The sequence below is a fragment of the Morus notabilis genome, unplaced genomic scaffold (assembly GCF_000414095.1).
Source record: "Morus notabilis unplaced genomic scaffold, ASM41409v2 Scaffold264, whole genome shotgun sequence".
NCBI lineage: Eukaryota > Viridiplantae > Streptophyta > Magnoliopsida > Rosales > Moraceae > Morus > Morus notabilis.
The window spans coordinates 631,978-645,867 of NW_010368055.1; the positions used below are offsets into that span (position 1 = coordinate 631,978).

General features: G+C 34.4%; 2 protein-coding genes across 2 annotated transcripts; both read right to left on the reverse strand.

Annotated features, from left to right (window-relative positions):
* Positions 1 to 218: 218 nt before the first annotated feature.
* LOC21403381 lies at positions 219 to 2,379 on the reverse strand. The gene is made up of 2 exons (XM_010114453.2): positions 2,262 to 2,379; positions 219 to 653 (listed from the first exon to the last, which is right to left on the reverse strand). Exons 1-2 carry the CDS (start codon positions 2,309 to 2,311, stop codon positions 461 to 463), a joined length of 243 nt encoding a protein of 80 aa, XP_010112755.1. The 5' UTR covers positions 2,312 to 2,379; the 3' UTR covers positions 219 to 460.
* A 2,282-nt stretch (positions 2,380 to 4,661) lies between these two features.
* Positions 4,662 to 9,584, reverse strand: LOC21403382 (BTB/POZ domain-containing protein At1g03010). The gene is made up of 4 exons (XM_010114454.2): positions 9,210 to 9,584; positions 7,081 to 7,147; positions 5,455 to 6,651; positions 4,662 to 5,373 (listed from the first exon to the last, which is right to left on the reverse strand). Exons 1-4 carry the CDS (start codon positions 9,299 to 9,301, stop codon positions 4,834 to 4,836), a joined length of 1,896 nt encoding a protein of 631 aa, XP_010112756.1. The 5' UTR covers positions 9,302 to 9,584; the 3' UTR covers positions 4,662 to 4,833.
* Between the last annotated feature and the right edge of the window lie 4,306 nt (positions 9,585 to 13,890).

Genomic DNA, 13,890 nt, shown 5'->3' on the forward strand with positions numbered 1-13,890 from the left:
TTGAATTTGAATCTAACCTATCTAATCTCCTAAAAACAATGAACAAGCTAAATTAAATATTTACTGATAAATAGAAGCTATTTAAATCTAAATGAGTGCAAATTCGTTTTCTAGAGATGGGAAGAGAAGTTAATGTTTTCTCACTTCTTTTGCTCATGATATATATATATATATATATATATATTCAGAAATTAAATTTCCTTTATTGTCAAATTAATATAGTTACATAGTTGTAATAGCAATGCATACGATGGTAAATGGGGGTGAATTACGTACTGTAAAATCACAGTGGTTGGTAGCAAAGGAAAAACATTCATAGATTTCCTTGAGCATTGAAGTTTCTAAGTCACAAAGATACAACACTCCAACCGGGTACCAAAAGCTTCTATGTATTCTGTACAAGAACAAAATTTCAAAAATTTCCACTCATCCACTGAGAATGGCTCCCCCGGTGTTTCCTTCACTTGTGAATATAATCATGTAAGACCCCAGTACTCTCCTCGAGTTTCGCGATCCGTCGCCAATTCTCTACTGCCATACGAACTGTGGCACTCGCCTTGCGAATCTCCTCGGCAGAGAACTTGTGCTCTATGATTCCTAATGGTCCAGGCTGCAGCACATTTACCACAGTTTCCACCTCTTGCTCCAGCTGCCTGTGACAAATAAGAGATAACACCATATTAACATTTCTCTTCAAGTAAAACTATAGAAAGACAGCAATAAAACAAGGGCAAAACTGAACAATCCTGAACAAACAATTAATCCCTCCCCACTATCTTTTAGTTGATTTTTAGGGCCACAAGCAAATAAAAACGATGATTTTCGCAGTAAGGATGAGCAGTTGTGATCATTATTTCCCACTGAAACATCAACCCTTTCAATAATTATTATGTATCATAATCTATAGGTTCCGGATTGACATGTGAGCACATGAAAAGAAGATAATCATGGTCATATATACGTAGGGTTTTCAGCACATTTGCCCCCTATACTTGTCGTGGTTTAGTAAATTGTCCCCCAAACGTTTAATTTTGGTAAGTTGCCCCCTTAATTTGTAAATTTATTGCAATATGCTCCATTTTAATGGCGATTGCGTTAAATTAGTGTCAAAAAAGCACATTCAACCAAAAATTTCAACATTCTAATTTAAATATAACACAAATCTTTCAATATCTCAACTTTTAATCTCTTAAATCTAATAAAAAATTTTAGCAAATTCAGTTAAATGAGGCACATTGCAACAAATTCACAAGTTCGGGGGAAACTTGCTAAAATTAAGAGTTTAGGAGACAATTTACTAAACCACGACAAGTTCGGAGGGCAATTGTGCCAAAAACCCTACACACACACATATATAAAGATATATATGGATATATATTACATATGTATAGGGTATTGCTAGCGTTACAATAGTTTGGAATAATTCTTTACACGTTTAAATATAGCAATGCTCTTAAGCAAAATGGAGCGCGGGCCATTCCATAAAGACAAACTCTGGTAAATAGGCATAACTAATCTACTAAGTACCTAAACTCAAAAATCTCTTATTAGATGCAGTAAGTTGTTTGACGTTCCTTCCTTTCTTTTTTTCGCAGCACATCAATATTCTAGGCTTCAGGAATGTCTTAAATATAAAAATGAACTATAACTAGATAAATGCAACCAAATCTGCCCAAAACTTTTGCACTAACATGTACTAAGAAAAAACTAAAAATTACTCCCACTTCAGACAGAAATATTTCAGAATTTAGAATAATGGTCTAATCTAGATTATGGTTGGTTAGAAGAAAAATAAGTCCTCCCCTGATTTTGAAATGAATTTTCTTGGTTGAAAAATGGTAAACAATGCACCATTAACACAAACGAGTTTCTTCCAATTTTAAGATAACAGCCCTTATTGGGTCTAAATTCATAATTTTGTTAAGCATTACCCAAAAAATAAAAAATAAAAAAATCTTTTGAGAGGTCCAACTCCAATCCACCTTTTTCCATGACAAAGCCAACAAAACTTATCCACCGAATTATATAATAGGACTTTTTGCTCAGCAGGAGATGAAAAAAAGAAAAATAGATCGCAATAGAAATTAGAAACACGAAGAAGGTTCTAGGTTACCTAAAAAAAGAAAAAAAGAAAATAGACATTGTTATGTACTCAAACAACCAAAAGAACAATCTTAATTAAAGCAAAAAATAAAAAAAATAAAAAGAATAAATCCCAAAAGAGGAGAGAGAAAGGAGAACATTGGTAGAGAGAGAAGCACCTGAAGAGCCTGGAGAAGGGCAAGAAGTTGCGAAGCCCAGAAGAAGACATTCTTGTCTCTCTCAATACACACCGTTTTAGACTCCACTCCCTACTTGCAGAAGAACAAAACCGCCTCTTTCACGGAATCACGGGTACTTTGCCGAGTCGACGTAAAAACGACACAGTTTCACGCTCTCCTCGTCGCAACCTATGGAGGGGTAATATTGTCAAGACAAATTCAGAAATATTTCCAGGCCCAAAATCTATGCACTTTGGACCAACTACCCTCATCTGCAGGCCGTTTATTTGGGCCTGGGTTTTCTGTTCGAGTTAATTACATATATATTGAAAATTTTGAATTTTCATGATATTTGCACGTAAATCTGTAAAATATCCCGCGATGATATTTTTATTCTTTGTTAACTACCCATATAGAAAGAGTATATTTTGAAATAATATTATCTCAATAATTATAAAAATAAATAGATTAATAATATTATTAAATTAAAGACAAATTCGAGTATAAAAGTGATCATTTTGTATAAATACTTCTTTGTGTAAACAGCCTTGAATCTAGTTTCTTTGTAATCTTTTCTTCTTTTTTTTTTTTTTATTCACACACAATTCAGGGAATTCACGGACAAATAAACCATAAGGTATTTACGTTTCACAGAATTCACTTTTTTTGTTTTTACTGAAAAAGTTATGATTTGCTACGCGAGTGGTTTACACATCAATTTGGTTTATATCTAATCAAAGGCAATAAAAAATAAAAATAAAAAAAACTGCAATGTTAAATGTAAATAGGAATTTAAAAAAAAAAAAAATAACAGAAGATTGAACCTGCAACTTTTCCCAAATCTCGTACTGCTCAAATCCTTGGTGCCACTAGAATCTAGATCAACCAGTCTTAGGCGTCAATAGGAAGTATTGTCCAATACAAAACATTATTTATGTGATTCTTAAATTTCTTTTTTTTTTTTTTTTTTTTTTTTTTTTTTAAAAAAAAAAACCCCCCCCCACAAGCCAGCAATGTCATTCGTGTAATGTACTCCACACAGACACAAGTTTTTTCCACAACCTGTACTAGATTCCTTTGTGCCCCTTTTTTTTTCATTTTGGAAAAACAATAGGATTAAGTTTAACATGACATGAGTTAGTGGAATCACTATAGCAACACGTACAACTATCATTTCCGTGACAAATTAAAGCTGATTTTTGCGCGTGCGTGTGTGTCAATAATAATATTTATGTTCTTGTTTCAAACTATTTGTGAAAGATGCCAACTTGGGTAAGTTACAATGAACGTCCAAATAACACCAAAGCATCATTTGAGACAATATGGTAATTGAGAGTCTTGTCAAGCTGTGGCATTACAAACAATGAGCATGTAATGTTTTTGTATTCAAGGTTATGTGGGCAAAGGAGAATTCCCTAGCAAGTTCTTATGATTAAGCATGTCCACCTTTATAGGGGCAAAAATATGTGAATAACATCCTTTACTTTGAAGATATTTGGAATGGCAATAAGAAAGGATGTATCATGATACAATGTTTTTTTTTTTTTTTTTTTTTTTTTTTTTTAATTTTTTTGTAAAATTTTTTTTTTTTTTTTTTTTTTTTTTTTTTTTTACCTATTATGCTTCTAGTGATTGTTGTTATATGGGGTTCTCTTCTTTTTGTGTTTTGCTCAAGGATCTAATCTTCAATCTTAAGAGGGATTGCAAATGAAAAGTTTACTATTTTCTTTTCTGGACATGTTTATGAGTGTTTTCAACACGTTTGGTGGTGCACATGGATAACTTAAAAATTGCTTTCTAGGAATGGCTTTTGTTCGGAATCAAAAGTCCATAATTCCTACAATTCTAGAGTAATAAGGGGGAAAAAAAATAAGAAATAGACAAGCCACATATAAATTCTAAAGGCCTTTCATTTTTTTATGTGAGAATTGTGTTTAATTAACCGTTGCAAAAAATACTATAATCAGGGAAAGAAGTATAAGGTACTACAATTCACTCGTAAAATGTTCCCCTTTGTTTCACGAGAACTAGGGCAGATGAAAACATGTGTAGAATACCTAAAATACACCTGAAAATCCGCCATACACCCCATAACCGAACCATGATCAATAAGAAATTGTATAGTATAATTAGCCTCCACACAAGTTACCAGCTTTCTGTCCGGAAGATTAGATTAACTTTTTTTTGTTTTTTTTTTTTTTTTTATAATTCTCATTGGTGTGTAAAAGAATGCACAAACTAAGGCATAACCAGAGAAATGAGAATACAAGGAAATTGCATAATTAGCTATGTTAAAGGTAGATGCTTCAAAGCTTGTGTCAACATTTTCCAATGTTTCATATATATGATGTCAAAAACATTCTGACAACTAGGATACAAGTTCTAATAAATAAAGCGTCTGCCTTATAGAATTGGACCAAAAAAAGTCAAGGGAGTGATCTCATGAACATAGCAACCAAATCTCAACATTCAAAAAACTATCATGACATTAGAAGCAATCACACTGTATATATATAAATATGTATATAAGTATTACTATACACTCATTGGTTTATTCACACTACTACTCAAGTCATGAAACAGAATGACGCCTCCTCTTCTGAAATGGAAATCTGGTTTCTGAACTTGCCTTGCCCCCTGTAGGCTTAATACTATTAATCCTGAACAAGTTGTTGAGCTTGCTCAACTTTTTGGCAAATGATTTGAAGAGCTTATGTGCAGGATGAGACCTCACAAGCTCTTGTTTCATGGAAACATGGTCCTTTTCCAAGTCAGTTAGCCTCATTCTCATCCTTGCAACTTCTAGCTTGAGCTCCCGGTTCTCTCTTCTTACCGATGCGTAGTTGTCTCTAGGGGAAATGGCTCCACTCCCAGCGCCGCTGCCCGAGCGCTGAGGGAATTGGCCATTTATTGCACCAAAGAAGAACTGGTTGTGCCCTCCGTTCATCGCATTTCTCAGCCTGATTTGCTCAAAATAGAGCACTTGAACTGCCATCTGAACCGGCAGTCTTTCGTTCTGCGCTGCGTGGCTGCAGGCTTCTTGAGATAGCTTTTGACAGTCGATGGTTTTGCAAAGGCGGTAGCGCTCTGAGTCCTTAATGTTTGGATGAACCTGTAGAAAGTGATGAGTTCAAAGTCCTCATAGAAACAAGCATTGAAGAGAGAGAGAGAGAGAAAGAGTTTCTTTTCTTACTTTTAGGAAGATATCCACAGCTCTATATAGTCCATCACTCACTAAACGAGCATGATCCGGAAGTAGTTCTGTTAGTGCTATGAATTTAGTGGGCATCAAGTTTGTGTCCAATGCAACTTCTGCAAGATAGTTGTCAAGCAGCTTTGATACTTTTAGGATTGAACTTTGTTTAGGAGATCCGGGGCTATCGAAATCATAAACCATTTCGCTTTCATCTCTCAAGTGACTGTCCTCTTCATCGTCCTCATCCAAGTTAAGAAATATGGAAAAGATCCTCACAATAGTATCTATGTCATAGATTGTGCTGTGGCTGTTCCCGTGCGAATTCGCAGGAATTAGGATGTCCTCAAGGATTGCCTGGTCAAGCTGCAGACCGATCCGCCTCTCCAAATCCGACCTGCAAGAAGTAGATGCCGATGCTGCTATTGCGGTTTTCAGCAAACTCGAGAGAAATGCCATTGGAACTGGACTCTTCCTTGACTGAGTTGGTAGCAAATTAACCATTGCTTCAACAATGACCCTTTGTTTCTTTTGCAGTTCTGAGTCCAGCAGGCTTCCCTTGACCAGTTGTGAATCCCTCACAACAAGGCCTTGAAGAGAATTATGTGCGTAGTTTATCAAAATTTTGCTGATCATGTCCTGCTTTAGACCCTTGGTTTTGACAGCTGATAAAACTCTCTGAAAGAAGTCAAGACTGAGAATTATGAGGGACTTTCCCCACCAATCCGCGGGTGTTTCTGGTTCCATAGCTGGGACAGGCTTTGCAGGGAAGTTATGGTCAAGTTTCAACAACCCTGAAGTGAGCTGCTCTTTGCAGGCATTAGTTGCAATTGCGTTAATGAGCCTACTGACCAAGTTGATCTCTTCTGCAACCGGCAAGAGAGTCTCGCAACGGTGAAGAACAGAGATGGAATTCGCGATGTTCGGGAGCACCATCTCCTTTAGATAGGCTTCAACTCGGGCCTCGAGGTTTTTCTCTGCAAAGTCTTCTGTCATTTCCAGGAAGTGAGCCGCACAACAAAGCATTGCGACGTTTGACTGCGTTATCTCAACGTTTACTCCATAGCAGAATTTCGCAGCTAGCTCAAAAGCCTCAGGTCCACCAGGGACAGTAGCAAGATTTATTCTTGTAATTTTTGTATCTTTTGCTTCCAACAGCAATTTTCGAATCCTTCCACTTCGCGAAACAAGAGGAAACTGCAAGAGAAACACATTAATAGCTTAGTTATCCAGCCTTTTTTTTCTTTACTTTATAATGAAATATTGTGTTTGTCCACACAATTTCATCTGCAGAAATAGTTTTTCTTCTTCATAAAGTGTGCACAACTTTGCACAGATTTTCTTCACATGTAAACATGGAAAATTGCAACAAAATTGAAACAAGATACTAAGATTTCGTACGCTTATCTTCTTTTTTTTTTTTTTTTTTCCTTTTTTGTAGTCTAATATAAAATTGAAGATTCAACAAGAAATTTTAAGTAAACGCCGGACATAAACAATCTCCTCCAAATTTCTGAATTTGCAGCTATCAGTTTTTCGCAGTAGAAAGCTCAACAAAAGCACTTACAACAATAACTATACTTAATGAACAGTCAAATCTTAATCAGAACCAAACGTTTTTCTCACCTTATGAAGTGAAAAGCTCGAGGTTCCCACTTCAACAGTAAGATCGCTCGAAACGTCAGAGATTGGCCTGCAAGAAGATGTGAAAACCTGATTTGAGGGGACATTGCAGAGAAACAAGAAAATACCAAAACAAACAAACCAAACCCATGAAACACAAAAACCACACTCCATATATACATGTTTCTTGCTGCCAACATATCAAGAAACTCTTCCCAAGTGTTCCTCCTCCTACAGACTCTTATTGTTGTTGCATATATATCACTGTACACACACACACCCACCGAATTCTTGCATTAAATGTAATGTTACCGTGAACAAATTCAAAACTTATGGACATCATGATCCTCCTAGTTTTGGTGATTTGACATTTGGAGTGACCCCATACGGTGGGACATTAACATAATCAATAATTGTGAAATAAGTGGACTGCACAAGCAAAAGGATAGACTCCCCAGTCTCCATAAGGGTTAAAAAAGAAATGTATGGTCAGATTCAGAACATTGCAGAGTGGTTTTTTTGTGCAGATTTTGCGGATCTGCATGGATACTAAGTGCATGATTTGAGGGCCTTTTTCTTTTTGGGTTTTTATGAAATAGCTGTATCTTCTTGTTGTGTTCATTGTAGGCGCTATTGGGTTTGTCATACTTGGTGTAACTAGTGTACTAGTTGTCCGTACTGATTTAGTTTCTAGAGAGGGAGGGTCCAACATATGGTAAAAACTAAGAAGAAAAAATAATTGATGAGCAAGTGTTGATTGGTCTGTTTCGTTGACACCAAGAAATGTTGATTGGGCCAACATGGAATGTGAACATTGATTCATTAGCTCACGTCCCGTGGTGATGTCGTTTGGATGTTAGATCTGTCAAAGTCAAGGTCACACAACTTTGATGCGTCATACTCGGGGGCTAAGTGATCTCGTAATTCTTAGGGGAATTTTATGGTAGGGTATCAAAAATACAGATTACAATCAGATTAAAACAAAAATACAAACTCAATAAAAATCTGACAATTAAAAACCATCCTGCTAATAAATTTTGATTAGTCTTAACCTTTTATGGGTAACCCTTTTTCAAGCATCATTTCTTATTTTAAATCTAGAGGAAGACTCGATTTTAAATGATGCGTCATACTCTTGAGAGAATTTTATGACAGGGTATGGTAGATAGAGTTTCGAATTGTAAGTTGAAAACTCTATGAACTTGATGAAAGTGTGATGGTTAACAACTGTGTCATATTATTTCATATCCTACCATAAAATTTACCTAATCTTAACGATTTTTATGGGTACCATTTTCAACTGTCGTTTTCACTCTTAAATTTGGAGGGGGCCTCAGATTTAAGCGTGTGAAAATTGCTCAGGGACCTACTGAAAACTACATGGAATATTGCGAAATTAAGGAAAAATCTTTCACTTGACAGAAATGTGTTCTCAGAGTTTTTAATTTCACCTACCTGCAGGCTCTGATCGTGACAATTCAACGCCCCAGAAGAAAAACAATTGATGCATTAAAAATATTCTGATAAAAAATGGTGGGTCATGTGGTTATCTGATCTAGGTTTACATCATGTTAAAGAATATTGACAAACTGTCAACAACTTCACAGAAAAGTTAGAAATTTTTCTGTAAAAAAGGACAAATCTGAAAATATATATTGTATATCTATACATTGGGAGTGAATAACCAGATAGGGAAAAACTCAGCTTAGAGTGACATAAAGGAAAAATCTTCACTTGACAGAAATATGTTCTCAGAATTTTTAATTTCATCTACCTGCAGGCTCTGATCGTAACAATTCAACGCCCCAGAAGAAAAATAATTGATGCATTAAAAATATTCTGATAACAAATGGTGGGTCATGTGGTTATCTGATTTAAGTTTACATCATGTTAAAGAATATTGACAAACTGTCAACAACTTCACAGAAAAGTTAGAAATTTTTCTGTAAAAAAGGACAAATCTGAAAATATATATTGTATATATATACATTGGGAGTGAATAACCAGATAGGGAAAAACTCAGCTTAGAGTGACATAAAGCATTTTTTGGAAATATGGAAACCGATGCAAATTGAGTTAAAAATAAATAAATAAATAAAAAGAATGAAAAAAAAAAGAGTGATTTGAATTACCATTCAGTGGCATGTCGAATACTAGAACTTGGACGAAACGACCTTTTCCCAGAAATGCTTGGCTTCAATTCTCCAACAGTCACAACTCCCATTATTTCTTCTCAAACAAATTAACCTGACCAAAAGTTGAAAAAAAATAATAATAATAAAGGAAAAAAATCTGACCACCAAGTGTCAAACCGGCAACAGTATAACTGCTTTTAACAACCCAAGTCTCATTTCATTACTACTAGAGAGAACTGGTTTTCATTACTCTGCTGAGGAACCTGACATGTTTGTTTAAGGTTCGTTCTTACTCTCTCTAATTCTGTCTGTCTGTGTGGGAGAGAGAGAGAGAGAGAGAGAGAAATGGAGTGATGAGAAAGTCACATATGAAGTCTGTCATGCAAAGGATTGTGATGACTGGTGTGGACAAACTTTAGTAGGTGTTTATAATTGTATTTGTAATGCGATTGATCTAAAGTCAATAAAATTGTGTAACGTGCTCAAAACACTTTTCGGTGAAAGGTAAACTAGCGAGTGACTCATAACCTTTTTTTTTTTTTTCTTTTTTGCTGGTTTGGAAAAAAAATATTGCAGGAATTCTGAAGGTTTGCTGTGCTTTTGGGGCGTGTCATCATGGCTAGTGAAAGCAACCCCTAAATAAAGATTAGCTTAATTTAATTCCCATATTATATGTAAAGCCCACAAAAGTGGGGATTAGAAGGGTGAGTTGGATTACAAGATATAATGAGAACCACACCACAAGGAATTTAAAATTCATGTGTGTGTTTAGGACAAATTAGAGCATCATGTATGGTGTTAAGAGTTAGGGGAAAAATTTGTGGCAAACCCGATCATACGCATCTTTCTTAATAGAAAAAACATTGATCATCAGTGTTATCTCATCTCTCGTTCCCTTCGTTTGTACAATAAATTTAGGTAAAAAAAGAATCAACTTTGGGAAATAGATTTTTTTGGGGTTTTGGGTATTGTTCACTTTCTGTGTGTCATCTTATATACAAATCGATCCAAGGGCAAGAAGAGCATCTTAGTCGGAGCAAATTTGGACACTTGAGCCTTGAGGCCATTTTGACTGGGACCATTACATTAATTAATTCAATAATTTGGAGGCATTTATTTCTTCTGCCCGGAATAAATTCTCTTTTGGGGCCCGGATTATTCGTCAACAAAAAGACTGAAATATCATAGTCTAGTAGTTTTAAAATAGGGTATTTGTCCCATAATTTCGTATGATTGACAAACTACCTCAAAACTTTTAATTTCAACAAATTGTCTAATAAATTTAACAAAACGTTCATATTGCTCCTAAATCAATGACGACTGTTAAATTTAAACACAAATACCCCGAACACATTACATCAACTCACTCAAAAGAAAAAAATTAAAATTTTTTATAACGGTTGGAGCATGTCATGTTAGTGTACAGGGGTGTTTCCTTTCACATTTTAACACCAATCATTGTTTTGGAGAGTTTTGGCACATTTTCTTAAATCCCAATTAAAAAAGGGATATTTAAATTTATATACCCTGTGTTTTACGTTTATTCAAAATTCATACCTTCAGTTTTTTATCTCATCAAATGTATACCTTCAAATTAGATTTAATATACAAATTTATACCTTATCTGGGTCAATAATTAATTTTGACCTTTAAAATGACTGAACTATGCTTAAGAGAAGGGAAAAAAACATTAAAACTTTCAAATATTATGATAATTAAAAATTAATAACACAAAAAAAAACCATTTGGATGGTATTTTACATATTTTAGAGGTTAAAATTGTAAGTTTAAAGTTTTTTTTCGGGCTTTTTTCCTTTTTCTATGTTTTTATTGAAGGGTATTTTGAGTATTTTTAAGGTTAAAATTGAGGATTGATTGTGGATAGGTATAAATTTAAGTATTAAATCTAATTTGAATGTATACATTTAATGAGATCAAAAATTAAAGATATGTTCTTTAAATAAACCTAAAATACAATGTATAAAAAGGTAAATATCCCTTAAAAAAGTTTAGCAGACATCTTGTTAATTCAGTCAAAATTTACTGGATAAAAGAACCATAAACCTTTTTATAAAAAAAATCCTTTATACATCACTTCTAACTTTTCATCAAGTCACATGCTATGTAAAGGCTGTAGCATGATAAAACTATAGTACTACTACAACATGATAATATTTCCTCCAACAATATTACATTTACAAAGCCGAATGTGCTTTTAACTGCCTATACCAAACTCAAGACCATTCTAGTACCATATTCATTATCATGGTCACACGTCCGGGCTACACATTTTGTACATATTAATCTAAACTTTATAATTAGGCATTAGCTTAGCTGCACGTAATGAATCAACTGTTGGGCTAATCATGGCATTGGATAGCCTCGATCGGGTGGTAATGATGATCCCATCAAATTCCTTTTCTTTACCTCTTGTTGGTTGACTGGTAGGTTATCATTTCATGGCCTCCTAATCCCTTTACTAATTAGCTCTTAGCCTTTTAAAAATTGGGTTTTCTTGCTTTTTCAACAGGTGTCAGTTGTGGTCCTCACTCATGTGGTTTGATCAGCATTGTTACAAATCACTGCATTGCAAATCCAGAGAGAATGGAAAATGGGTTTGCTTGCTTTTTCAACAGTTGTCAATTGTGGTCCTTACTCCTGTGGTTTGATCAGATTTGTTACAAATCACTGCATTGCAAATCCAGAGAGAATGGAAATGAGTACTTGGTTTTTTTTTTCTTTTTTTTTTTTTTTGCTGTCAAAGTGCAAACTTCCAAGTGGTCTTCATGATTTTCTAGGCCAATATATACATATAATAAGTATGTATATGCATATATAGAAGAACTTTTGTTGGATTGGTGACAATAAATGTCTGCATGATCTATGCATGCCAAGGAGAAAGAAGATCAAGTTAGGAACTCGAATTCTACATTATATTAGTTCTTCATTTACCCAAAAATTTCAATAAAAAAATTTGTTTTTGTCTGACCAAAAACATTAATTAGATTAAATGCCAAGAAAAACAGATATTTTTGCTCATTTAATAAGTTTTTTTTTATCCAATCTTTTAAAAGGTTACTCGTAAAGATTGACGATAAATTACGTCAATAACTTCTACTAAAGTTAATAAATAATCAAGCTTGCCTCATAAAAATGGCCTAATTTGGAATATATTGGAATTGCAGCTGCTAGAGCTAGCTCCATCAAATTTTCACCTTTTAGCTTAGCGTTTTTTCTTTTTTTTTTTTTCACTACATATGTATTCATGTGGACCTAAGTGATTATGTGTACAAAGGGAATCTTATTATTGATCCATTTATTGCTTTTTTCCCAAAAAAAAAAAAACAAAATTTGTGCACCATGCATTTTTGAAAAACGTTTGTGACATTGAATCTGAGCGCTTGGGGTTTCCTCTCAAGAGGCCCAAACAAAAGGGGGAGAGTGAAAACTTAGGAGAAAAAGACAAGAAATGCAGAAAAGGGATGTTTTTCTTTTCTCACACAGAATAAGGTGAAAAAGGACTTGAGAATCATTAAGCTGTGTAGGTGAGTAACACTCATGGGGTACAAACACAAAAGCCCCACCTCTTTTGAAACTTGTGGAGAATGATAGTATAAACTGCCCTGGCTTTTGTATTCAGTATTCTACGTGGGTGGATTGTGTTGCTCTAAGTCCCTTTGAATTATTTGTTTATATATATATATATATATATATATGTATAACAACGGTTTGTGCTGATTTTTTACCTAAACGTAATGTTTTTATTTTCCATTTTTTTTTCAACGTTGCGGTGAGGGCTTTAAATTCGACGTCTCAAAATCATTGTGCTACTCTGAAATAATTTGAGAAGTCCTTTCAAAAAAAAAAAAAAAAAGTTGAATTGAAGATTGTTTGCTTTCTACGAGGATTTTCTAGTGAGGCTATTTAAGATAGCCTATGTTAATTAAAGGAGAAAATTGTTGAACCTATCCTAGTGTATGTTTATGTGATTTTTACTCTTACGTTTGATTAATATTCTTTTAATTAATATAGTTATTTAATTAAAAAATATATATTAATTAAAAGTAATGGGTAAAAATTTACACTAATGCACTTTTTAAATATTTGTCTCATTTCCTCTAATTAAAGCCGTCGTATGGAGAACCCAATTTCCGACAATTTACAGCTCACATCCTAGTTTGTCCGTGGTCACTCTATCCCTGCATAGGCCGTGCTTGGATATTTTGACAGCAACGGCATCGACATGGGATGCCCATAGAATCCCATTAAAATTTTCCTGGTCTATTTTCCCCTTTTTTATGTTCAATTACATCTTCTCAACGAGGAATTAACTACTATAAGTCTTTATGCTAAAGCTTTTCACCAACACGACCCAAAGAGGTCGTTCAAAGTGGAAATGTGCATACTTTTGAACCGACGTTTTACCATTGCCAATGATGGCCATTTGGATTTTCATCATCATTTATGAGGACTCAAAAATGCATTTTAAGCAAACCTTTTTTTGGACAAAACGAACGGCGCCGAAACTTTACTAGGCCTTTTAAGCTAAAACTTAGCATGAGGTGGGGACTTTCTATTTATACATTTGCTTCCCTTCACCAACATTGAATTGATGAAGTAATTCCATGGGATTTTATCACTGTTGTTGGCCATGTGATTGCGAATGTCGTCATCTAGA